This window comes from Salvia hispanica, chromosome 6, assembly GCF_023119035.1.
Source record: "Salvia hispanica cultivar TCC Black 2014 chromosome 6, UniMelb_Shisp_WGS_1.0, whole genome shotgun sequence".
Lineage (NCBI taxonomy): Eukaryota > Viridiplantae > Streptophyta > Magnoliopsida > Lamiales > Lamiaceae > Salvia > Salvia hispanica.
In genome coordinates, this window is record NC_062970.1 from 14,909,340 (window position 1) to 14,935,388 (window position 26,049).

The window sequence follows — 26,049 nt, forward strand, 5'->3', positions numbered from 1 at the left end:
AACTTTTGTATTGCACTCAAGAAAGGATCCACTCTCTGGATTGATTACACTATCGAAGAAGAGGGAGAAGAAAAATGGAAGAAGGAATCTCTCTAAAACCAACTAACAACTCGGCAACAAACGCCTTTTAACTAAACATTCAAATCCAACGGCTAGTTGGATCGCACGGCTACGATTTAATCTTAGACAACTAAACGCATCCAACGGCTACTGAAGCCCGGGAGCTGAATAGCTTGAATTCTTCCTTGATTCGATTCTCACCCATTTTAGCTCAGCAATTTGTATGCAACAATCACAAATCTCTGCCTTAAATACAACTTGCTGAGCCCCTTAATTTCTTTTGCACATCCCAACCAACTTTAAACACATCTCAAACTTCTCCTTTGGCAAAGGTTTGGTGAGCATGTCGGCTGGGTTCTCCAAAGTGTCACCTTGAAGACTTTAACTTTTCCTTTCTCTATCTCCTCCCTAATGAAATGCAACCGCACATCAATGTGCTTGCTCCTTTCAAGGAAGACATGATTCTTGGCCAAGCTCAGTGCACCATTGTTATCACATCCTATGGCCACTGCAGCTTGAACAACTCCAAAATCAGATGCAATTCCTTTCAGCCAGAAGCTTTCCCTTACAGTTGTTGTTAAAGCCATATACTCGGCCTCAGTTGTGGATAAAGCAACCACACTCTGCAAGCTTGATTTCCAGCTCACAGCAGCTCCAAACAATGTGAAGATGTAGCCAGTTTGTGACTTCTTGCTCTCAACACTCCCAACATAATCACTGTCACAAAACCCAACCAAAGCATCCCCTTTCACCTCCTTACTTCCACTAAAAAGAATCCCAACACTCCCTGCACCATTGAGGTAATTCAATATCCATTTCAGAGCTAATCAGTGCTCCTTACCATGATCACTCATGAATCTGCTAGTGACACTAATAGCCTGAGCAACATCTGGTCTTGAGCTAATCATGCATACATTACACTGCCCACAATATTAGCGTAAGGAATGGCCTACATTTCTAGCCTCTCCTGCTCATTCTTAGGCTTCTGCTCCACTGTTAGTCTGAAATGCTGAGCCTGAGGTGTTGAAGTTGGCCTAGAGTTTTCCATTTTGAACCTTCTGACCAATCTTGAGATGTAGTCTGACTGATTCAGCCAGATCTCCTTCTTAGCTCAATTTCTGACTATATTCATGCCCAGAATTCTTTTAGCATTTCCCAGGTCCTTCATGTCAAAAGCAGACCTCGGATCCTCTTTGATCTCCTTAATCACCTGCTTGCTATCTCCAGCCACTAGCATATCATCAACATAAAGAAGTAAGTAGGCCACAACAACATCCCCTTTCCTCTTGATATAGACACACTCATCATATTTTGATCTAGTGAATCCATTTCTAAGAATATGATCATCAAATTTAATATGCCACTGCCTACTAGCTTGCTTTAGGCCATATATGCTTTTCTTCAATAAGCACACCTTATTCTCTTCAATAGGTCTTGCAAAACCCTTTGGTTGCTGCATGTAGATAGTCTCCTTTAGATCCCCATGGAGAAATGTTGTCTTCACATCAAGTTGCTCCAGCTCCCAGTCCATCCTTGCAACCACAACCAATAGAGTTCTTATTGAAGTGTGTTTAACTACTAGAGAAAATACTTCAGTATAATCAACACCATGTTCTTGAGTGAAGCCTCTAGCAACTATCCTAGCTTTATATCTGATCTTTTCATTATCAGCAGATTCAATCTTCTTTTTGAAAATCCATTTGCAGCTAATAATTCTCCTTCCTTCAACCTTATCCACTAGCACCCAGGTACCATTTTTTAACAAAGAATCAATCTCTTCAATCATGGACTTAAACCACTTATCTCTTTCTTTGCATTCCATAGCAACCTTGTAAGAAGCTGGCTCCCCAAACTCCTTGAACTGATGGGACTGTCTCCACCTCAACTCCTGGAGTAGAGCTATCAGCCACGTCAGAACCCTCAGTACTTTGATCCCTTTTGAAAGGCATCACAGATTCAGAAAAAATAACATCTCTGCTTATGATGATCTTGTGGTTCCCAGGTTCAACACACCACAACCTATACCCTTTCACACCAGGCTGATATCCCAGAAAAACACATCTCAGAGCTCTAGCATCAAGCTTACTCTGTTTGATATGAGCATAGGCTTGGCAACCAAAAACTCTGATGGTTGAATAATCTCCATACCTGTCATACCATCTGAAATCAAGAGTATCACCATTGATGGCTGAAGAAGGACATTTATTCAGTAATTTGACAGCAGTAGCAGCAGCTTCACCCCAGAACTTCTTTTCTAAGCCTGAGGAGAACAACATACATCTAACTCTTTCAAGAATGGTTCGATTGGCCCTCTCTGCCACTCCATTTTGCTGAGGGTTGAGAGGTATTGTCCTGTGTCTTTTAATTCCCCTTTTTGCACAAAACTTTTCAAAATCCTTGGACAAAAATTTCAACCCATTGTCAGTTCTTAACACCTTCAACATACTGCCCTTCTCTTTCTCAACAATCATGCACTATTCTTTAAACTTAGTGAGAGCCTCTGATTTTTCTTTCAGAATATAGAGCTACATCTTCCTAGAATAATCATCTATAGTAGTCATGTAATTAATTGGAGATGGCCCACATAAGTCACTATGTGCATAATCCAATGGAGCTAGAGAAGTATGCTTACCCTTTGGATATGGTTGTTTCTTGGCCTTGCCCAGAACACATTCCTCACATGGCTCACTGGCTTTGGAATAATTTCCATAGATGACACCCTTCTTAATCAGCTCTTTAATGCCACCATCTGATGGGTGCCCCATTCTCAAGTGCCACAATCTTCCAGAATCTGACTCAGTAGCATTCAAGACACCATCAGTTGCCTTCACTGCAGAGCCACACAAGTAATATAGGCTCCAATTTCTCTCTGCTTGCATAAGAACAGCTGACCCCTCTTAACATACATCTTTCCATTCGAGGACTCAAAATAGCATCCCTTTCTTTCAAGCATCCCCAGAGATCAAATTCCTCTTAACTGTTGGGATTAATCTGACTTCAGTCAGCAACTTCACTGAGTCATTGTCTAGTTTCAACTTAACATTCCCAACTCCCTCAATCTGGCAAACTTGATTATTTCCAAGAACCACCGAGCCACTTGCTTCCCTTAAGTCAGAGAAAAATTCCACATCCGGGCATATGTGGAAGCTGCAACCGGAATCTAGAATCCAAGAGCCCCTATTCTCATGTAACATCACATTCAAGGCTTCTGGAGATTCATTTTCTTGAACACAATCTGAGGTGTTTTTGCCTTGCGCTGCCTCTGCAGCTTGCTTCTTCTTCCATGCGAAGCAATCTTTTTTTAGATGGTCGGGCTTCTTGCACCAATGGCAAGAACGTGTCTCCTTTTGATCACTCGAGGATGCCTTGGCTGCTTCACCTCCTTTCTTGAAATTTTTCTTGCCTTTGAACTTCTTGATCGTTAAGCTCTCGGGCACATTCTCAGCCACTTTGACTCCGCCTCTCTGCAACTCTTTGGATCTCAGAGCCGACTGAACTTTTTGCAAGGTGACAGTCCCTTCTCTTCCAAATAGGATGGCATCCCTCAATTGATCGTAGGACTTTGGGAGAGCATTCAGCAATAATATCGCTTTGTCCTCGTCGTCAATCACAACGTCAATGTTCTCAAGATCATCCACGGCCTTGTCAAAATCCTCTAATTGCTCGATAATACTTTTATCTTCCAAGAATCTCCACAAATATAGCCTCTGCTTCATGAACAAACGGTTGGCGAGGGACTTTGTCATGTACAGATTCTCGAGCTTCTCCAAAATCCCAGCCGCGGTTGTCTCCTTTGCAACTTCCCGCAACACTTTGTCGCCGAGACATAGAACAACCACATTGTGCGCTTTCGCAAGAATCTCTGCGCGCTTTGCCTTGGCCTTTTCATCGAGCACCTCAGCTTCATCACCTTTTTTGGCCTCCGATAAGCCTTGCTGGATTAGCATCGCCTTCATCTTCATTCTCCAAAGGCCGAAGTCATTTTTGCCGGTAAACTTTTCTGCTTCGAACCTAGACCCCATCTTCAATCAGCCTGAACTTGATCTCGATCGATACTCTCACCGGAAAAGGGGAAAAAACGTTCCCACGGACGACGCCACTTGTTGGCTTTCTTAGTTGAGAAACACGACCAAAGAAACGCAATTGAACGCAAGAAACTTTTGTATTGCACTCAAGAAAGGATCCACTCTCTGGATTGATTACACTATCGAAGAAGAGGGAGAAGAAAAATGGAAGAAGAAAGCTCTCGAAAACTAACTAACAACTTGGCAACAAACGCCTTTTAACTAAACATTCAAATCCAACGGCTAGTTGGATCGCACGACTACGATTTAATCTCAGACAACTAAACGCATCCAACGGCTACTGAAGCCCGGGAGCTGAATAGCTTGAATTCTTCCTTGATCCGATTCTCACCCATTTTAGCTCAGCAATTTGTATGCAACAATCACACGTACATTATAGAAGCAATGTTGTCGACATGCCACAAACGCGTTGGACCCCTAATTGCCGCCCATCGGGACAGGAGCACACCAAATTCGCGCTCCACGTCCTTGCGTGCCGACTCCTGCTGTTCCGCAAAGTAGGCCTTCATGTCCTCATATGCGCATCTGATATTCTTCACAAAGACGGGTCACCTAGGGTATATCCCATCCACCAAGTAGTAGCCCATATCATGCCCGTTACTCATTTCACGTTGTTGCTCTTGTACAGAAATTAGGAGAGAGAGAAAACTCGTTAACACAAGTGGTGCGAATGAAAATGACATGAAAATCGTGTATATATAGTGTTTCGAAAATTTAATTAAAAAAAAATACGCTGGCCAATCGCTGGCCAATCGCCAGCCTACAATGGCGACGAGCGCTCGCCGAATTTCTCGCCGAAATGGCGCTCGCCGATTTCAGTGGTTCGGCGAGCGGATCGGCCAGCGCCGAAAATCGGCTAGCCGGTTGCTTGCCGACCATTGTGGATGCTCTTACAAACTAAGACAGCTATATAAATTACTACTTACATTTTTTACAATCCAGCTAAAAATGCGATTGGCTATAAAACCTGACGTGGATAGAAAATATTTGTCCTTGTTCCATAGGCTAAATATAAAGTTCCCTCAACTTTTTAAGTTTACCATATTAGAAATATAAATATACGGTTATAAAAAGGAAAAGTCTCGTATAATAGAAATAAGTATAAATAGTCGATTTTGTCGCATTATTAGGACAATTACTCGAAAATATCTCATCTTTAAGTTTATCATTTACCTTGTATTTGTCGTTTTTCAGAAATAAAATGTCATGTAGCCGAACTTACGTGTCTATTATCCACATGGCAATGGTGTATTAATTGTAAATTGCAAAAAATGTTTACTTACTTGATTTTGTCTCGTCATTTTGGACATTTACTTGTTTTTTCTCATCGTTTAAAACATTTACTCGATTTTGTCTTATAAAAAAACATTAAATCGAAACAATATCATGCAATAAAAATGTATGCTTTGATAGTACAAATAAAATGTTGGTAGTAATATTTACTTTTATGCATGCATGATTATTACTTTGCGTCATCTTCAATTGGTACACCTAAGAAACGTAGGATAAGAGGGATTGATGTGTGGGGGCTATGAATGTCGTGGAATACATTTTTAGGCCTACCAATTGAAGATGATGGAAATTTTATTACACACGTGCTGACGTCCACAAAATTAAATATTAATACATCCTCCGTCCACGAATACAAGTCTCATTTATATTTGGCACGAATTTTAAGAAATATTAAAAGAAATTGGATAGGAGAAAATTAGTGGAATATGAGTCACACTTGTATATATTAGTTTTAAATGATATGTGCGTGAAATGGGTTAGTAGAATGTGAGGGTCTTATTACCATTTATATTAATAATGAATCAAGACTCCTATTCGTAGATGGACCAAAATGAAAAAATTGAACTCCTATTCGTGGACGGAGTGGGTATCATTTTGTTTTTACTCTTGAAATTTACTTTTCCATAATAATGTTAGGATTCAATATTTTTTATAGGACACAATAAGTACTTATCTAATAAATTTCTAAACGAATAAGAAAAAACCAAGTAAACCTACAATTTTGCATAGTGCTCCTCATACTACACCCTATGTAGTTAATCAATGTGTAAGTTCAACTGGTACATCAATATTTCAATCATCGAAATTTATTTGCAAGGTATTTTATTTAAAAAAAAATAAAAGGATGAACATTAAATTTTACTAGTAATTACCTAGCAATAGAATAATCTCAAACAAAATTCTTATAACATAGGACAAAATCGACCCTTTACCACAAAAATATATACAGAAGATAGTGTTTAGTGCTTGTTTCGATAAATTAAATAAGATCAATTATTACAAATATGATTTGATTTAGTAGATAAGTTTCTGTATTTAATTTTGGGAATAATGCCAAAATAAATTTTGTCGTTTCGTGTAACAAAATGACTGTCGATTCAATTCAATCTACGTCAATCTCATGAAATGTTAAGCCCGTAGCTAGTAAAAGGTATGTCGGTTTATTTCAATTTTTAAAAATCCTAGATTCTTAGGCCATGTTAATTTCGAATTAATTCAATCTCGAACAATCAGATCATACGTCAATCTCATGAAATGTTAAGCCCGTAGCTAGTAAAAGGAATGTCGGTTTATTTCAATCTTTAAAAATCCTAGATTCTTAGGCCATGTTAATTTCGAATTAATTCAATCTCGAACAATCAGATCAGATGACCGGTTAACCTCCAAGTAGGTGTGGCAAATCGTGCGTGTCGGGTCGTTATCGTGTCGACACGATAACGACAAAAACACGATAACAACAAACACGAACACGACCCGTTAAAAAAACCTCAAACACGAACATGAACACGACCTGCTACCCTCAGACACGAACACGACACGAACCGTTTCGGGTCAACACGACACGAACCCATTAATGACACGAAAATAAGTATTGAAAAATGAAAATAATAAGAATAATAATATTAAAATATTATGTGTTAACGGATAACACGAACACGACACGAACACGCATTGTTAATGGATAACACGAACCCGACACGAACACGACACGAAATTTTCGTGTCCTTAATGGGTCGACCCGATAAGGACACGAACACGATAAGGTCTGACCCAGACCCATTAATTTCGTGGCGGTTCGTGTCGTGTTATCGTGTCGTATCAAAAATTGTCAGCCCTACCTCCAAGTATAAAATGGAAAAAGGAGTATAAAAGAATGAAAAATAGGGCAATAACAAAAACTTCCTGAAAATACAGGCGCATATACATACAAATTTTCTGTCTCTATATCTCCCCTCTCCAAACACACACAGATAAAATCTCCACACTCCAATACAGTAGACATAGACCCTAGCAATTTGTGGAAACCGCGCAATACTTGCTGCGCTCTCTCTGTAAAATTCGTGTTTGTTGATAACAACCTATAAATTCGGGTTTCAGTCTATTTATTTAGTCATTGATACGCACGGACTGTTATTTTGATTATTTTGTGGAGTATTTTTGCGTGTTAGTAGAATGATGAAACCCCAGTGATTTAGGATTTTGCTATCATAGCCGCGTTGGATGAATTTTTGGGCGGGGGTTTGATTTTATATTCTGAGATTTCCCCTGAGGGCTCTGTTTGAGGAATTGCTTTGTGGTGATAGCCTTATGTTTCTCATGCGTTGTTCTTATTGAACATTGAGGCCTTGAGAAGCTTGGGCTATTGCTTCTATCAGAAGAGCGGATTGGTTACTAAAATTTTGAATTCTGGATTATGCTACATTTAATCTTTGTTTGGTGTGAAAATACGGATATAATTAGGCATTTGGGACGTTCAAGTGGATTCATGGCTGTTAATATAACCAGAGGAATTGAATTTGTTTCCACTTGCTCTTTTATATGATAATGCTTAACACTACTTATGGAGAGAAGTCAGCCCACTTTAGTACCTGAATGGCTCAAAAATGCTGGAAACTCGACATCTCATTCAGGTAGTTTTCTATATTGCAGATAAGTTATTGTATCACAGTCGTTCATGTTGGTGCCTTTTTTTCTAATATCTTATTTTTCTGGTTTTAGATGATCACCCAGCATCAAAGGCTTCTTGGAATAAGTCCTCTTTGAATGGCAAAGGTCATGATCCTGGACGATCTTCTAGTTCCGAAAGAACTACTTCTTCATATTTCCAACGGAGTTCTAGTAGTAACAGCTCAGGTACTTTTAGGTCAAACAGTAGTTTTGGGAGGAGCCAGCGCGACAGGAACTGGGAGAAGGGCGCATATGGTTCTCATGATCACGACGACTCATTTATGGGTGGCCGACGCCATCGAAAATTTTCAGACCAACTGGTAGATCCTTCATTAGGTAATTTTGAGAGGGATGGTTTAAGACGTTCTCAGTCCATGATTTCTGCGAAACGTGGGGATGCATGGCCTAAGAAAGTTGCTGCTGACTCAGGCAGCACCAGTGTAAAGATTTTGAACGGTTTGCGCACCACAGGCAGCCCTGTTTCCGGGGTGAGGAAAGCTGCTTTTGAGAGAGATTTTCCGTCATTAGGAGTAGATGAAAGAGCAGTCATTTCTGATATTGGAAGAGTACCATCTCCTGGTTTAAGTTCTATTCAGAGCTTACCTATTGGTACTTCTGCTTCTTTAGGTGGTGAAAAATGGACATCGGCTTTGGCAGAGGTTCCTATGTTAGTTGGAAGCAATGGAACTGAATCATCATCTGTGCTTCAAGCCACTTCATCAAGTTCTGCACCAGTGGCTTTGGGTTCAGCTACCAGCCTCAATATGGCTGAAGCTGTGGCTCAGGGTCCTAGTCGTTCCCAGACTACCCCACAGGCAGGTCCCCTTTTTTTCTTAATTAAGTCAGATATCCTTTACCAGTGTGCTAATGCCCAATATTCACGTTTCAGCTATCTGTTGGAGCGCAGAGACTTGAGGAGCTTGCACTCAAGCAATCTAGGCAATTAATTCCAGTGACTCCGACAATGCCAAAAGTTTTGGTGAGATTTCTATCGTCCTTCCTGTGTATGTTGTGATACTCAAGTCCTAGTTTTGATATCTTTCCCTACTCCCTATGTTGTTTTACCTTGCTGCATTGGCATGTGTTTGATTTTTACCTAAAAATTGAAGATTTGTCTGTTGATTCATGTCATTAGTTGTCTAGTGGGTAGGATACCACAGAGATTCTCCCTAACTTCCTTTTTTGTGAAGTATTGTGGCACATTAAGATATTTACTGGTATAGACTTTAATAACCTATTGGAATATACCTTCTGTGCTTATAGGTGAACAATGATATCTCACTAGAGCTTGGGTAATTAAACAATATTCTAGAAATGGCTTGTAAGGTATTCAGAAGTACCTTGCATATAATCCCACCTTGATACCTTGTCTGGGTTTCTGATGCAAATGTGATTCTTTACTTTTTCAGTCTCACAGTATGACAATGCAAAATTATTGAATTCATGTGGATGCTATGATTATGGAGTATATATGTGGGGTTTTGCATTCCATGTAGTTGGACTTGGTGTGAATTAGTTTAGCAAAGGAAGGATGCAAACATAATTCCTCTATTCCTGATGTTACAATTTTCATTTTTATACGGGAACAAGTTGTTGAGTTGCAATTTATCATATGCTCCAAGTAACACATGGAGGAGCCAAAAAAGTATGAGCTGTGATGAATGTGGGGTTTTGCATTCCATGTAGTTGGACTTGGTGTGAATTAGTTTAGCAAAGGAAGGATGCAAACATAATTCCTCTATTCCTGATGTTACAATTTTCATTTTTATACGGGAAAAGTTGTTGAGTTGCAATTTATCATATGCTCCAAGTAACACATGGAGGAGCCAAAAAAGTATGAGCTGTGATGAATAATTGAATATGTAGGACTTACCTAGCCATGCCTTTGAAATTTGAGAATCAGCACATGGGAGGAAGCATGTTATAACTGGCTAGTCATACCAGAGTATTAGCTAGTAGATGAATCCAGACTTCACACTTATTCATTAACATTATTTTTTACAGGCAGTTTTGCCAACATATATGCATAATAATATGCACTAGTGTTTTGATGCACAAGTCTTGCTCTAATGTAGTTTACTCTATCCAAGCACAAAGATGGGTAATGCACATGTATTTTGAACTTTCGGTTCTTGAGGATAAATTAGGAAAGTATCACTCCCTCCGTCCCACTAAATATGAAACATGTGCTTTTTGACACGGGATTTTAAGTAGTGTTGTTTCGTGAGTTAAGTGGAAAGGAATAAAGTAGAGATTATGTTGTTTCCCTTTTAAAAAATGTGTCATTTTTAGGAAGACAACCCCCGAAAAGGAAAATGATTTTTTAATGGAATAGAGGGAGTATTTTGTTTCTAGCAGATGTTGTCTTGGCTGTGAATGAAAACTTAAGGTGCCATTGTCTAGTCCTGTTTGTGGTCTAATAAAAAAGAGAACTAACAGGTTCATTGTCAACTTTTGGTTCGTGAGGAAGAATCAGAAAATTTCCTTCTAGCATAGGTCTTGGCAGTTAGTAAAATTCTAAGAGTGTTTTTGGGTTTATTTTTCTGGTGCTGTGTATTAAAAGAAAAGCATTTGTGAATAGATATTCTTTAGCATGCTCGAGGAAGGTCTTCAATCTGGAAAACATGATTAGTTGGAAAAATATCATTCATTATTGAAGAAATCTGATTCCTTTCGTATCATCAGCTTTCACTCTGGTTCATCTAAATAGCTGGCTATTTTATATTTTTTGTATGGATTTTTTGATGGACCTAGATAATGTGAAATTGAAAGAATTAATAATTTAATACCATAAATGAATGAGTTGAACTACAGAAATTCTGTAACTATTCTTTGGAGAATTTAGTTACTGTTCTTCATCTTCTTCCTTCTTTATTGGTAATAAAGTTTGCAAAAATTTTGTATGGACATATTCATTATTTCAATATTTCTAAAACGTTCATCAACAGATTTCCTTTATGCTTCTTGGTTCCTATATGGTATTCTTAGCATAATTTTCTTATTCCTACCCAGCTACCCTATAATCACAATCTTTGAGTAATGAATAGGTATCTGGAGAAGTGTGAAAAAGTGATTTTTTTTATTATTAAATTTGTTTTAAATATTGATGAAATGCTATATGGGTCAATTTCAAAGTTACAAGTAACTCTCTGCTATCCCCGACTGTTTTCATGCTTCTACTTTTAGGTTCATCATCAACTACTCTTTGGACAGTGATCAGACAAAGTATTGGAAGGAAATTGATTTTAAACAGTTCTTAGAGCTTAGGTGTAAGGGGCACTGTATGACTTTTGAAGTGTGGCACATGATTAAAAAGAGAAGAGAAGTTCCACGATAAGAGAATTCAGATTTAGCTTAAATATAGTCATAATGCATTCACGATTATCAAACATAAATAATGGAAGTAAAGAGGGGTTATCACTATAGACTTGTTTGTGCTACTTATTGAACTGTAACTCCTGAAGCACCATGGATTACTGTCCATCATCATTAAGCTTAGCATGGGAGTAAAAAGGGACTATCAATTATAAACATGTTTTTATTGTTTTTATTTAGCTAATAAGTTAATTATCTTATGTATTTTCTGAATTCATATTGTAAGGGAAAAAATCATCCATAGGATAAATCCCTAGAGGGACTCGGTTCTGCTCCTCGATCCTCTTCTGAGACTCCCTAAAGAATCGACACACTTCTTATTGAAATGTCGCACCTCCAAGACTCTTAACTGCCCTAGGTTCTTTCTACATTTTGTTGTAAAGTTTATTCAGGAGAACCTGATCAATTTTTTTCTAAGGGCTTATGAAATGTGAAGTACACCTAATATAATGCAGGAAATTCAGTGACCACTGACCAGGAATTCTTATTTTTATTATGTAATCTCTCTGGAAATAACTAGTTACTACTGATTACTAGCTACATGCCTCTAATGCCAGAGATGAGGTTTTGGTGCCAGTTGACCATGATTCTTTTATTTGTAATAACTTACTGAAAAATGCTAAGTGGTCCTATAAAATGTCGATTTTCCACCACCCTAGACCAACTATTCTGGTGAACATTAATTTTTAATTGGATCCATCCTGGTCTCACTCGATCAGTTGCTGTGTTGTAATATCCTTTTGTGACTGATGACGCTAAGAAAGGAAAAAATGTCTTGTGGGGCTATCAATCTCTCCGCGTGGTCAACTTTTGGATTTGCTTTCACTACGATTGTTGATGTTGAAGGAAACATGTGTACAAGGGCTTGGTCGTATAGTCCAACCATCTTGACTCTTGAGTGGATAAGATCAATGATTACTATATAAAATTCTAGGTGGAGTGTCACTGAAAGCCTTTTCATTACCTTTAAATGAGATGCATTTCAAATTCAGTTTTCTGTACTTTGTGAGGTTTTGATGTGTCATGCTTTCAACATATTCATGCTGTAGTGCACTCAAATTTTGAAAGAGATTAAGGATCTTAACCAATCTGCAATGCTTGTGATTAAGATGATTGGATTTGGTAAATGATTCCCAAAATTGTTGACGTTCATTGCTAAATATGCTATTTATTGTTATCTGCCTCTGCCCTCTAGGTGTTGAAAAATTCTTCAGACAAATCAAAGGGCAAAGTGGGTAGCCAGCAGCCTTCCATCTCTTCACCACTTCCAGTAAATCACTCTCCTCGTGGTGGGCTAGTAAAGAGTGATGTTTCAAAAACATCTAATGTTGGAAAGCTCCAAGTTCTAAAGCCAGTGCGAGAAAAGAATGGTGTTGGCCCTGTTGTAAAGGACAACTTGAGTCCAACTAGTGGTAGTTCCGTTGCTGGTTTTCCGTCTGTTTCTGGGTCTGCAGTAAGCAAGCCCCCCCCTAGCTATGCAGTCCCTGACCGTAAGCCTGTATTAACTTTGCTGGAGAAGCGGCCTTCCTCTCAAGCTCGAAGTCGAAATGATTTTTTTAATCTAGTGAGAAAGAAATCTATGGCAAACCCTGCTTCTGCTGATTCAGCTACTGCAAGCACCTCTTCTGAGTTGGAGACTGGCTCTTCTCTTTCACCATCCCTTTCTAATAAACATGCTGAAATGGATGTCATGCCCGCTACAAGTCAGCCTGTGGAAGTTCCATTGAGTTTAAGCCTGGAATCTGAGGAGAAAGCTGGTTCAATCTGCAATGGTGATGCTTATGATGTGCAAAAATGTGTGAGCAACGGTAAGAAACATCCTAGCTCCGACCGTATCATTTCTGAGGACGAAGAGGCTGCTTTTCTTCGTTCTTTGGGCTGGGAGGAAAATAACGATGAGGAAGGTCTCACTGAAGAAGAAATCACTGCTTTCCGCAGGGATTTGACTAAGGTAATGCTGGAATTCAGTCTTATAGTTTGTTAAACTCTGTTACCTTTGTCATGTTTGACTAAAAATAAGTGTGTTGTTGCTGCAGTACATCAATTCAAAACCATCCCCTCGAATACTGCAGCTTGTACAGCTCTTGACCCCCTTCGACTCGCAACTTGAGGGTATTGATGAAATGAGTTCATCAGATGATAAATCCGAACCTTGAAGAGGTAATCTGATCTTGTTTATTTGGCTGAGAGGCATTTCTGGCAGCCAACTAAGAAAAAATCTGGGCAGTTTTGTTGTTTTCTGGAGATTGATAGGAATAAACGATGATCCTTCTTTATGATCATTTTCCCTCTGAGTAGAGGATTTGAGTAAAGAGAATAGAAATAGATTTTGATCAAGTTACTACAAGACATGCAAGTCTTGACAGTTTTGGTTCCTTCCATTTTTTCATGAATAGAACAGATGTTTTCATTTATCTATCAGAAATGGAAAAGAAAAGCAAGAATTTACTGACTGCATAGTTCGAGTTCATCCTTTTCCTCCCTTTTTTAACTTTTTGTTTTTTTGTTTTTATAATAAATCGATTGTTGTAATCTAGGTGAGCTTTGCTTATCCTTGCATTTCAGCAGGGTTGAAAATATGATTGTTAGTTTCAAAGCCCCATCCGTGTCCAGGCCTGGCCTGGACCGATGACTACAAGGATACATACTTCTTCCTTCAAAGAAAAGTAGTTTTATATTATCATTTTGATCCGTTCATCATAAATATTTTCAAATATTTATAAAATTTCTCTTACAATTTTCTTGAATTACATGTCCTTGTATATATTTTTCTCATATGATTCGCATCAAATCATTCATAAGATCGGGCCATCAATCCATTTGTCAATTATTATACTCCCTACGTCCATCAATAATCATCCCATTTTGCTATTTTCATTCATCCACTAGTAAATGTCTTATTTGTTCTTTTACTATTTTTGGTACTGGACTCCACAATCAACTAATTATATTTACTCACATTTTATTATGAAACTAATACTTCTTCATATAAGATTAGGACTCACTTCACTCATATTTTCTATCCACTCTTTACTACACTTCTTAAAATATCATATTTGGCTTTGTATTGATGTACGAAGAGTGTATAAGAACAAAATTTACAAGTATAAAATCACATTATTAGTTAACTATGATTTTAAAATGTTAATACAACTTTTATAAGAACATTATTAGTGTTAAGTATTTGAAAACAGTGAACAACTCCATCCAGTCCATGCTAGTTGAGACATTTTTTCATTTTGATATTATATGGTAGTTATGTCATTTCCTTTTTCTAATAAAAAGTAGTAACACATTTTCTCAATTTTACTTTATTCTCTCCACTTTTCTCTCTCTCCTATTTTATTATTCTCACTATCCCATAGAAATGAACTAATTAGAGTTGACACTAGTTTTAATCCATAATTGATAACTAAAGGAGAATGAGAAAAAAAGTTGAAATACAGTAATGGATGATGGATACATAAATTATAAAGTAAAAGAAAAGGAGAAAAAATTTGAATAAATGAATATGAACTATTTGTATGAGAAAAATTAAGCTTATTTGTTTTTTCTATGAGATAGAGAGAGTATCTACTCTTAGTATTTATTTTAAGATGGAACATCTTTTTTGGTCCACGAACTTTGTCAAAGTATTATTTTAGGTCCGCGAACTTTGAAAGTATCATTTTAGATCGGTCGACTATGAATTACTATCAATCAAAGTACTTTTTTACTATTTTCAAGTTTTTTCGGATGAAAATACCCTTAATACCTTAAAGGGTACATAATTTTTAATAAACTTATCACATACTCATATTTTTTATAAATATCTTTACTATATATTTTTTGACGAACTTTCTAAATATAATTTGACCTAATTGAGTGATATGCAAGAAAAGTTCAAAGTTCCTTCTACAACTTTTTATAATTAAAGAATTTTAAAATATGGAAACTCGCAAAAATTAATGTCACCGTCAATAGACGATACTTGAATATTGATATATTGTCAAAAATATACAGTCAAAATATATAGTAAAGATATTTATCAATATTCAAGTATCGTCTATTGACTGTGAGACTAATTTTTACAAATATCCATACCTTTTAAATATTTTAAAAGTCTTTAATTATATGAAGAAGGAACTTTTCTTGCATGTCACAAAATTAAGTGATAACATTGAAAGTCAAATTATATTTAAAAAATTAGTCAAAAATATATAGTGAATATATTTATAAAAAAATATATAAATATGTGATAAGTTTATTAAAAATATGTATCCTTAAAGGTATTGCGGGTATTTTCGTCTGAAAAAACTTGAAAAAATAGTACTTTGATTGATATTAACTCATAGTTGACGGACCTCAAATGATATTTTCAAAGTTCATGTACCTAAAATGATACTTTGACAAAGTTCATGGACCAAAAAAAATGTTCCCTCTATATTTATAAGCCCATAATGGATTTTCTTTATCGATTCTTTCAGGATAATAAGATTACAAAAAAAGTTGAACTCTATGCAGTTCCAACTCTTTTTTGCAATTTTGTTATCCTGAAAATTAATTCAGAAAAATAGTAAATTATTTTAATGATAGGAGGAGGGAGTATATTAAAAATAAATTCAGAAAAATAGTAAATCATTTTTTTACCCCCTAAACAATGTCAAACGATGTCAGATGACAAAAACCCATTGTCCATAATCACGACTAGTCGACTATGTCGCAAGCACCATGCAAATTTCAAGTCATTCTAATAGAACAATGCAAGAGTCACAGTGAGTATGTGCTGGAGCGTACGAATTTAAAACACCATGTGAATTTAATCGTGCGAATTTCAAACAAATCAGGAGCGTGCGGATATCAAGTCACCATGCCAAAAAGTTGATTGTTCTTATATTCAAATCACTATAATCTTAAACGCGTGCTTCAAGTTAACATCACATTTTCAAAGATGTGAAGGAAAGAGAGATAAACACATAACGAGAATGTGGGAGAGAAAAATTTATTTTATTTTTGGTATTTATAGTTTAAAGTGGGCAATTTAGTCAATTCAAAATATTGTGAAGGAAATAATAAGAAAATAGAAGAACAAAAGGAAAAATTATGTCATTCTGAAAAAATTCACATGCCTCGATCCCATATTCTAAAAAGTCAGTGAATTTAATTCCAAATTTCGCCACATTAGTATTTATATTTATTCGGTGAGAGTTCCAATATACTACCGTAGTATAGAAAAATGTTGTTCGGTTTCAATCTTGGTTTCACTTTCAGCTTCATCCCGCGCCGAGAAATCATGGAGCGGTTGGAAGAGGATGAATACTCCATCCTTGAGGAATTCGAGTTTCATCTCCGCTACGAGAGGGATGCAATGCCAACTCCGTCGGGAGAGTTGGAGGTGAAGGCGGCGTTCCTGAGTGAAATAGCTGAGAAGACTATTTCACTTATCGGCGAGCGGGGGGTTCAAGGCCGCTGCAACTTGATGTGCGCGCGCGTTGCGGCGAACGCCAAGAAAGCTTTGGGCAATGTACGTGCGTGTGCCGACGGGGACATCCTCCCTCACGCTAGCCGACTCCGCGAGGAGTATGAGGATTTCAAATCAAAATCCGGCGATGCAGTGAGGGAAGTTGAGAGGGAGCAAAAGCAACTTCGTGTTTATAGATAGAGGCGAAAATTAATTGCCCTCACGATGGCTTGTATTGTACTCCCTATATTTCTTGATGAGATGCTTCCCACAAATGGCGAAAGGTTAGGCAGCGAATGGAGGGAACCCAATTATTTCAAACTGGCGTGAAGAGTTCTACCCTACATTGGTGGGATATTCATATATTATTTTAAAAAATTTACATTTATTGACTGTGACATTAGTTTTTACGAGTATCAAAGTACTATTTTCTGAATTACGTTTATTGACTGTGACATTAGTTTTTAAAAAATATACTCACTTTGTTCGTCATTAAAAATGAATTCAAAAAAATAGTAAATTACTTTTTTCACCCCCTAAACAATGTCAAACGATGTCAGATGACAAAAGCCCATCGCCCATCATCACGACTATGTCGCAAGCACCGTGCAAATTTCAAGTCATTCTAATAGAACAATGCGAGTCACTGTGAGTATGTGCTGGAGCGTACGAATTTAAAACACTATGTGAATTTAACCGTGCAAATTTCAAGCAATGCTGAAGCGTGCGGATATCAAGTCGCCATGCCAAAAAATTGATTGTTCTTATATTCACATCACTATAATCGTAAACGTGTGCTTCAATTCAACATCACATTTTCAAAGACGTGAAGGAGTAAGAGAGACATAACAAGAATGTGGAGAGAAAAATTTATTTTATTTTTGGTATTTATAGTTCAAAGTGGGTAATTCAGTCAATTCAAAATATCGTGAAGAAAATAATAAGAAACTAGAAGAACAAAAGGAAAATTTTCGCCGGTCTGAAAAATTCGCATGTCTCGATTCCATGTTATAAAAGGTCAGTGGATTTAATTCCTAATTCCAAAAGGTTGGCGGCGAATGAAGGGAATCCAATTATTTCAAACTAGCGTAGAGAGTTCTACACTATCTTGGTGGGATATTGATATATTATTTTAAAAAATTTAGAATTACTGATTATGGCATTAATTTTTACGAGTGTCTATACCTCAAAACTATTTTAAAATTATTTAATTATAAAAAGTGAAAATTAAACTTTTATGTCACAAAATAAAGTGATACTCCATATTGAAGGTCAAATTATATTTAGAAAATTCATTAACAATACTCCCTCAGTCCCCAAAGAATATATACTTTGGGTTCGGCACAGGTTTTAATACAAAATCGGTAAAGTAAGAGAAATGTAGAGAGAAAAAGTAAATAAAGTATTGTTAGTAAAGAATTGGTTCCATTTCATTAGAAAGAAAATTAGAAAATGCATATTCTCGTGGGACGGATTAAAAAGGAAAGAGTGCATATTCTTGTGGGACGGAAGGAGTATATAGTAAAGATATTTATAAAAAGCATGAGTATGTGATAAGTTTAGTAAAAATAGACACCCTTCATGTATTGAGGGTATTATTGTCCAATTTTTTTTGAAATAGTAAAGAAGTACTTTGATGGATATTAACTCGTAGTTGACGGACCCCAAATGATATTTTTAAAGTTTACGGACCTAAAATGATAGTTTGACAAAGTTGATGGACCATAAAAGGTGTTCCCTCTTATTTTAATACTACAATATACTACCTCCGTCCTGTCATATTTTGTCATTTCGGTCCGTCCCACAATAAGAGTCACATTTCACGTTTACCATAAATGGTAAGTAGACCTCACATTCCATCAACCAATTCTACAAACATTTTATTATAAAACTAATACTCCCTCTATCCCATTAAAAGTGCATTCATAATTCACTAACTTTTCAGCCCACTTTTCTTTAAATTTCTTGAAACTCATATCCACGCTAAATTTGACGCTATAATAATAATGAAATAATAATAATAATAATAATAATAATAATAATAGTAGAAAAGGGAAAGAAGTCTGTAAATGACACAGGCACCGCATAGGTCATAGGTTTGCAAGGGTTTTGCAGCAGCGGACAGCTCTCTCTCTTTCGACATACAGATGATGGCCAGCACGGTGGTGGCCGAGAAGACAGAGGCAGAGCTTCGGAAAGAAATCGATGAACTCCGCCGCCAACAGCGGGAGGTATTTACATTTATCGATATATCTGCTCAGGAATACCTTACAATTTCTGTTTAATCAATCTTCTCGCTAAACCCTAATTTTTCCTGTGCCAACAGATTACAGAGCGTCTACGAGATCCCAGGGGTATTCGCCGCGGTGGCTTAACGGGTGCCGGACCACGCAATTTTGCTGCCAATGGCAATCGGCAACGTGGCTTCGTTCGACCTGTAAATTTCACCATCTCTCCGTCGCTGCCCGTTGCTATTTTGCCTTATCCGTTTCTTAATCAGCTAATTGTTCATTGTTTAGGCGGACAGGAATGATGCTGACGACCAGCCTCCTGCAAAAAGGCGACTCTCTTCAGCTGTTGTGAAGGTGGAATCCTCTAAAATTTCAAATTTAATGTTTTGGTGTCTACAATTAAACGAGTGAAGTTTCTGAATTGAGATGAATGAACGACAACGAGCTCGAAATAGAACATATTTTTCAATCATTCCTTACTCTTGTATACGATATTATTAATGCTCTGCAGTATAATTTCTAGCTTGAATCATGTATTTTATTTCTCTTTAAAGGTTGAGGATGGGGAGATTATCGAAGGTGGTCCTGAAGCTGTGACTGATGTGGAAGAGAAAGAAGTAGCACTTGATACAGGAGATGCTGTAAATACCAATGGAAGCGAGGGTGAGAGAAAGCCGTCTAATTGGTCTCAGAGGGTTGGTAGTCAGCAGCCATCGAAAATGGTATATTAGAATTCCTTTTTCGTTTGCGGTTGTGGATTGAACTATTCTCATGTGTAGAATGTCTAGTTCATTTCAAACTTTTCACTTGTTGTGTGTGATTATTTAGGATTTTGAAATCCCTCCTGAACACGTGCCAAGGGTGTTGCCTAAGGATGAGGACCCTAGTTTGGTCAGCAGGAATAAGAGGATGCTTGGCCAGCTTCTTGGTACATTAGAGGTATGCTATTTCCATTTCTCACTCTCTGTAACATTTCATTTTTTGTTTACCTGATGAGTTGCATGCTATGCTCTTACATGCTCATAGCTTCTTATTTGGTTTGCATCTACCAATAGTTTTGAGGCAATGTCTTCCTTTACAGTATGGTTTTAGATTGCTTTGGTTGTGTTCTCTGTGCGCATCTAAATTCTGTGGTCACGTCTTCAAAAGGAAGTCTCTGACTATATGGCATACTATTCCTGTATTTTAGAACTAAGTGAGGCGAATTTGCCTTGTTTGGTACTTGATGTCCAATTATGTTTGTATGAAAAGATTTTTAATGGAGTACTACTTTTTTACCCTCACCCAGAGAATTTTTGTAAGGTTCTGGAGTCTCTGGTGAAGGAGCTCCCAACTAATGGTGCTGCTATTTGGATATATTGAGTAAAAATTATTATTACATAAACGTGACATAGTCATGGGAAAGTGATGTCAAACGAGGCTAATTTAACTAACACAGGTAACAGAAAAATGCTGTTAAAATTTAGAATACCATTGAGTTTCATACATCTGAGTTTGTTACTTTGTGTAGTACTACTATATTAGAATAATCTTGGTCTACGAGTGAATTTGGGGAAATTGGTTTGCTGCCTCTTTCACTTGGGGAAGGAGAGACAAGTTATTGGAACAGGAATTGAGAAGCTATCTTTTAATAAATAAATTCATAACCTAGCATGCTAGCTTAACTAATGCCTGGATTTGATATTCTATTGTTTGATGCACATCCAGAGGTTCAGGAAAGAGGACGTGAAACTATCCGGCACGGAGGCATACATGAGAAGATCTGATTCTTTGAAAAGGGTGAGATTGATTTTACTTTGCCCTTTATCTTCTAGCTTTTCTACATCTTCAATTCTTCATGTTATAATTGTAAGATTACCATGGTGGCAATGAGGATGTCATGGTTACTAGCTTAGATTGAAAAATTTGTTATATATTTGACTGGTGACTAGACACTACTGATCCTGTAAGTTATAAGCACTGCTTGGAGTTGGATTTGGCTAATTTTCTGAGGACACTGTCAAACAAATGTGAGCGAACAGTTTTACATGGTAAAGAAAGGGATTATGGAATGTGCTAACAATTGTCAGCTTATTGAAGAAAATAAATAAAGAAGCAAATGGTACCTTACAAATACTTGTTTCACCTCTAGAGCTCCAAACGGATGTTAATTTACTAAATTAAGAAGTTTTTTTTTCTCTTCTATTCATTCAGTATATTGTTGAGGATTGCATAAAACTTCAGAATAAGATGCAGATGCTTGTATTGGAAACCAAATGTAACTGAACTGTAGAGAAATTATTCTGCATGAATTTAAAAGAGAATTCGTATTCTTTTGTAGGCTGAGCAACGGGCACGTGAAGAAAGTGAAAAACTGAGGCTACAAGAGCGTGAACAGATTGCGGAAAAGCGAAAGAGAGATTTGGTATGTTTCTCTAACATATTACTCAAACCTTTGTAGTAGTACTATTTTTACTCTAAAGGCCTATGTTGTTTGCTGAACTGCTGCTTAAGTTCAGTTTCTGATTGTTGTTGCTACTTTCCCATGTTCTATCAGACCCTCAGAGCACGTATAGCTGCAAAGGCAGAGGAAAAGAATATGGAATTGCTGTTTCTTCGGTGGAGTGAGCACCACCAAAAACTTGGAAATTTCATAAGGCATGTTAATTCTGAATGGATATAAATTGCTTATTGCGCTTTAAGAATGATAAAATCCTAACTGCTTTACTGTTACTTTGGTGCAGGTTATGTCTATTTCTGGTCCAAAAGTGTCCATATTCACAATTTTATTGACTTCAAGATAAGTGTTCACTTATGTGCAGACAGTTGAAGTAGCTTATGATCCAAGTTTCTGTTTTGGATTTTGGTTAAACCCATGAATTTTATTTTAATATGCTCTGACATTCCTTGTTTATTTCTTGTGCTTGTGAATCTTTCAGGACTAAGGCTGAACCTCCAATCTATTACTCGTTTGCCAAGCCTCTGGATCAGGATCCAACTTTGATTGAGCAGCAGAAAGAAAAAGTAAGTTCATCCCACTTTGATGCATGAGTTTAAACTAAAATCATGTTTTAACTGAAAAATGCAGCTCTTTCCCTGTTACTCTTCAAATGGCATTTAGAGGGTGTTTGTCGAAGCTTATTTTAAGCATTTATAATTCACATACAAGTTGTTTTTCGATGCACATGGCTTAAAGATAAGTGTTAGTAATGTCAAGTGTATGAAAAATTCATGCTAACTATTTCCTTGTACCGTTTATTATCTCAGATGTTTCAAGAGTGGAAATCTGCTAGGAGAGAGGAACTGTCGCAATATCAGAAACAAATTTTGGACCAGTACATTGCAAATGTGGACAAGGAACTGGAAAGGTGGCAAAATGGGAGGAAAGGTAGAAGGCCAAATAACAGTGTGGCAAACTTACAGGAGACAATGGACAAAGAGCTAGAGACCCATCAGCTTGAGCATGGTCCCAAGAACAGAAAAATTCCTGGGCAAAGTAACAATGAAGATGAAGATGATGTGGAAGATATAAATGTGGCAGAGGATGATATGATGGATGATGTGCTGGGTGTTGATGATAATGGGGGAAGGGTTGATGAAACAGAGAAACTAGAAACAGGTAATATTCCACACGAGGACAAGAAGGATGAGTAGGTTTCCTTGCAAAATTTTATCCATGCTTAGATTTCGTTTGGTATTTCGCCCTCAGTGTTTTATGTTTGCTAGGATGATTAGGATTCAGGTTCTTTGTCAAAGGTCCTCTGTGCTGCTTGATCCATGAAACTTTGAATTAAAGCTAGTTGTAGCTCACTGTGTGATTATTTTACTGTATTGGTTTCTAATAATGGAGTACTAGTAGTTTTTTTTTGTGACATGAGGAATATGCATTAGTAGAAGTTTACCAAATTGCATTCCCAAAGTACTTCAATTCATCATAGTTGTCATTTATCGCTGTAAAAGAAATAGACTTTAAGTTTGGCTGTAAAATGTCCAGAAATAATTCGAATCAGATTGCCATTGGAATTTGACGGAGACGTTGAAGTACTTGGGTGGACCTATTTTTGGGCAGACATTATAAGCTGAAATTGCATGCTAGTTATTATCCTAAAATTAAAATATTAAAAAGCATAGTTCGCAAAAGTCGAAGAGGTAAGAATATGAAGTTAGACCTAAACATAAAATCCTCCTAAAATTTTCATAAATTTCTAATTTACTAGTTGTACGTACTCCTATATTTATTCTTATTACCATATATCGTACTAGTTCATTTAATAAGTTCTTACAACTCCCTCTTTTCAAGATAAGTGATTCATATTTATTTTGAAAATATCCCAAGATTAGTGACACGGAGAATTATATTTCTTTGTTTGGTAAATGATGGTCTTCATTCTTTCTTTCATTTTATACTCTTATATATAATTATGTTTTCTTTTATTTTATTAGTACTATTTACGTACTTAATTCACTAATCATCGGTCTAATGAAAAGGATGTAGCCGAAAAGGAAAATAACAATTACTAGTATTTGACTTTCATGAAGTCGATCATAATTTAAGTATCATCAGTCATCACACATTAGAACACTAGTCTTTGAATAGAATGTATAAAGCGGTGATGGAGTATTTTATTGTTTTCCTTTTCACGCAAAGATCCTCTCTATTTCTCACTCTCTCACTCTCACTCTGTCCTAAAAAGATAAACAAGCAAAAAAGATAAACAAGAGAGAAGAGAGAAGAGAGAGATCGAGCGAGAACTCAAAAGCAGTGGGCACCGGCGTGGGTGGCTCTCTTTCTTTTCATTTTCATAAGTAGCTATTTCCCCAAATTCCCCAATTCAAAAAACAAAATGACCTCTCGACCCATCACCGGCCCGAACCCTCCCTCCGCCGCCCACTACTACCCCCCATCCTCCTCCGCCTCATTCCGCGGCTGCTGCTGCTGCCTCTTCCTCCTCTTCTCCTTCCTCGCCCTCCTCGCCCTGGCCGTCGTCCTCGTGGTGGTCCTCGCCCTGAAGCCCAAGAAGCCCGAGTTCGACCTCCAGCAGGTGGGCGTCCACTACATGGGGATCAGCGCCGCCGCCGTCTCGCTCGACATCCGCATGGTGTTCTCCGCCGCCAACGACAACAAGGTGGGCATCAAGTACGGCGAGTCCCGCTTCACCGTCATGTACCGCGGCATCCCCCTCGGCCGCGGCACCATCCCGGGCTTCTACCAGCCCGCACACAGCGTCCGCCGCGTCGAGACCCTCATCGTCGTCGACCGCGTCAGCCTCCTCCAGGCCGACGCCGCCGATTTGGTCCGAGACGCCTCCCTTAACGACCGGGTCGAATTGCGGGTCGTCGGCGACGTCGGAGCTAAGATCCGGATCCTCGGCTTAACCTCACCCGGTGTTCAGGTTTTGCATTTTACTCTTTTTCAATTTCATTATTATTACTCAATTATGAACTTCTTTCATGGATTATTGCTTAATTAACTCTTTGCTTTTTTACGATTTTCTCTTTGGTTTGTGTTTTCAAAGAATCTTTTTTTCCTTTGCTTTTGTCGGCTTCCGGTGTGCTAGCGGTAATTCTTTTACATAAATACTGCTCCAGGAATTTGTAGACAAATGTGACTATGTATAAATGAATTGGCGATATGAAAAAACAAAATATATCTGCTGATTAATGGATAGGCATAATGGTCCATGCTAGTGTGAGTGTGAATGCCATTATTGTTGTGGTTTGGTACGTTTGTTACCTTTGCTCTCAATTTGGCACGCACAAACTGTACACATCACTCTCATGATTAAATCAACTCTGAAACTTTGCTATTTTGGAGAAAAATGTATGTATTGAAAAAGGTATCGTAGTTGAAGAAAATGAATGGAGAATGAGTCTATTCCATTTTTTAGTGGAAAGACTAAAATGTAGGAGTACATATTTTTTTGGGAGGAGAGTGTATCTCTTCTTCTTCTCTATGGATTTTTTGGTTGATCTTGTGTAGCATGACATTTGTCACAGTCCTTAAAGATGATGGAGGCTTCGAGGGTGATTTATTGTGAATTTTGGGAAATTTACGTTTGTGAAATTGAAAAAAAGTAATCTGAGGTAAAAAAACAAAAAATGTGTGTAACTGAGATTTGGCTTCTGATTCCTTCTTTTTTCATCTTCCTCCTTTAACTATAGTACAATGTACTAGTATACTATATACTAAATTCATGTGCTTTTGATAATACATTATATATAAACACACATGCAATGTTATGTTTTTTAGTTAATTTATTATGCACTTTTGTGTTTAATACTGCTAAATACTTACTCCATTATTTATATTTAAGGAATCAACGTTTTATCAAAAGCTAAGATATCTAAAATAATCAAGCGTGGGTGATGATGCCCTCGATATTGCTGTATTGTGCGTGGATTTTGTCTCCATTTCGCTTTTCTCGTTTAATTGTTTTGTTATATAATTGCATTTCAACTGTTTCTGGTTTTAATTATTTGTATTCATTTCTTTCTCATACACTAAACAAAATGGGAACTCTATAGATGAACTCAAAATTTATTTGATTTTGTTATTATAGGTGTCGGTGGATTGCACAATTGCCATTAGTCCAAGAAAGCAATCCCTGATATACAAGCAGTGTGGATTCGACGGCCTCAGCGTCTGATATAGTATATTCCCACCACTACCTTTTTCTTTCTCTTTCTTCCTTTAATTTCTCTCTCTAGAATTATTTTAAAAATTGACAGAGATGGAGAATTGACAAAGTGAATTCCCAAAAAGTTGAAAGCAAATTGAGATGATTGAGAAATAGCTCTGATGGGTTTCTGCAAATTTTGTATTCTTGTGTAAAGTTGATAATTCAATGATATTTGTTTCCACCGCCAACTTAACTCATTCCTGCTGCCTTATTTCTTTATGTCATGTGCCCCAGTATTT

General features: G+C 37.2%; 3 protein-coding genes across 6 annotated transcripts; all 3 read left to right on the plus strand.

Moving 5' to 3' along the window:
• The first annotated feature begins 7,349 nt into the window (after nt 1-7,349).
• On the plus strand, nt 7,350-13,937 carry LOC125197311. Of its 4 annotated transcripts, none has more exons than XM_048096044.1 (6): nt 7,350-8,068; nt 8,157-8,441; nt 8,535-8,920; nt 8,995-9,084; nt 12,676-13,431; nt 13,517-13,937. In XM_048096044.1, the coding sequence occupies exons 1-6, from the start codon at nt 7,999-8,001 to the stop codon at nt 13,634-13,636; spliced, it is 1,707 nt and encodes a 568-aa protein (XP_047952001.1). In that variant the 5' UTR covers nt 7,350-7,998; the 3' UTR covers nt 13,637-13,937. The 4 variants fall into 4 exon arrangements, with proteins under 4 accessions (XP_047952001.1, XP_047952002.1, XP_047952000.1 ...); XM_048096045.1 differs by having other exon boundaries at nt 8,733-8,920; XM_048096046.1 differs by having other exon boundaries at nt 8,050-8,068; nt 8,157-8,210; nt 8,302-8,920.
• A 5,054-nt stretch (nt 13,938-18,991) lies between these two features.
• On the plus strand, nt 18,992-23,002 carry LOC125197368 (pinin-like). The gene is made up of 10 exons (XM_048096104.1): nt 18,992-19,151; nt 19,247-19,357; nt 19,440-19,505; nt 19,706-19,873; nt 19,980-20,090; nt 20,859-20,930; nt 21,472-21,555; nt 21,688-21,788; nt 22,070-22,154; nt 22,398-23,002. Exons 1-10 carry the CDS (start codon nt 19,068-19,070, stop codon nt 22,782-22,784), a joined length of 1,269 nt encoding a protein of 422 aa, XP_047952061.1. The 5' UTR covers nt 18,992-19,067; the 3' UTR covers nt 22,785-23,002.
• Nucleotides 23,003-23,134: 132 nt separating this feature from the next.
• LOC125197370 lies at nt 23,135-26,007 on the plus strand. The gene is made up of 3 exons (XM_048096106.1): nt 23,135-24,523; nt 25,691-25,781; nt 25,860-26,007. Exons 1-2 carry the CDS (start codon nt 23,975-23,977, stop codon nt 25,775-25,777), a joined length of 636 nt encoding a protein of 211 aa, XP_047952063.1. The 5' UTR covers nt 23,135-23,974; the 3' UTR covers nt 25,778-25,781; nt 25,860-26,007.
• Nucleotides 26,008-26,049: the final 42 nt, after the last annotated feature.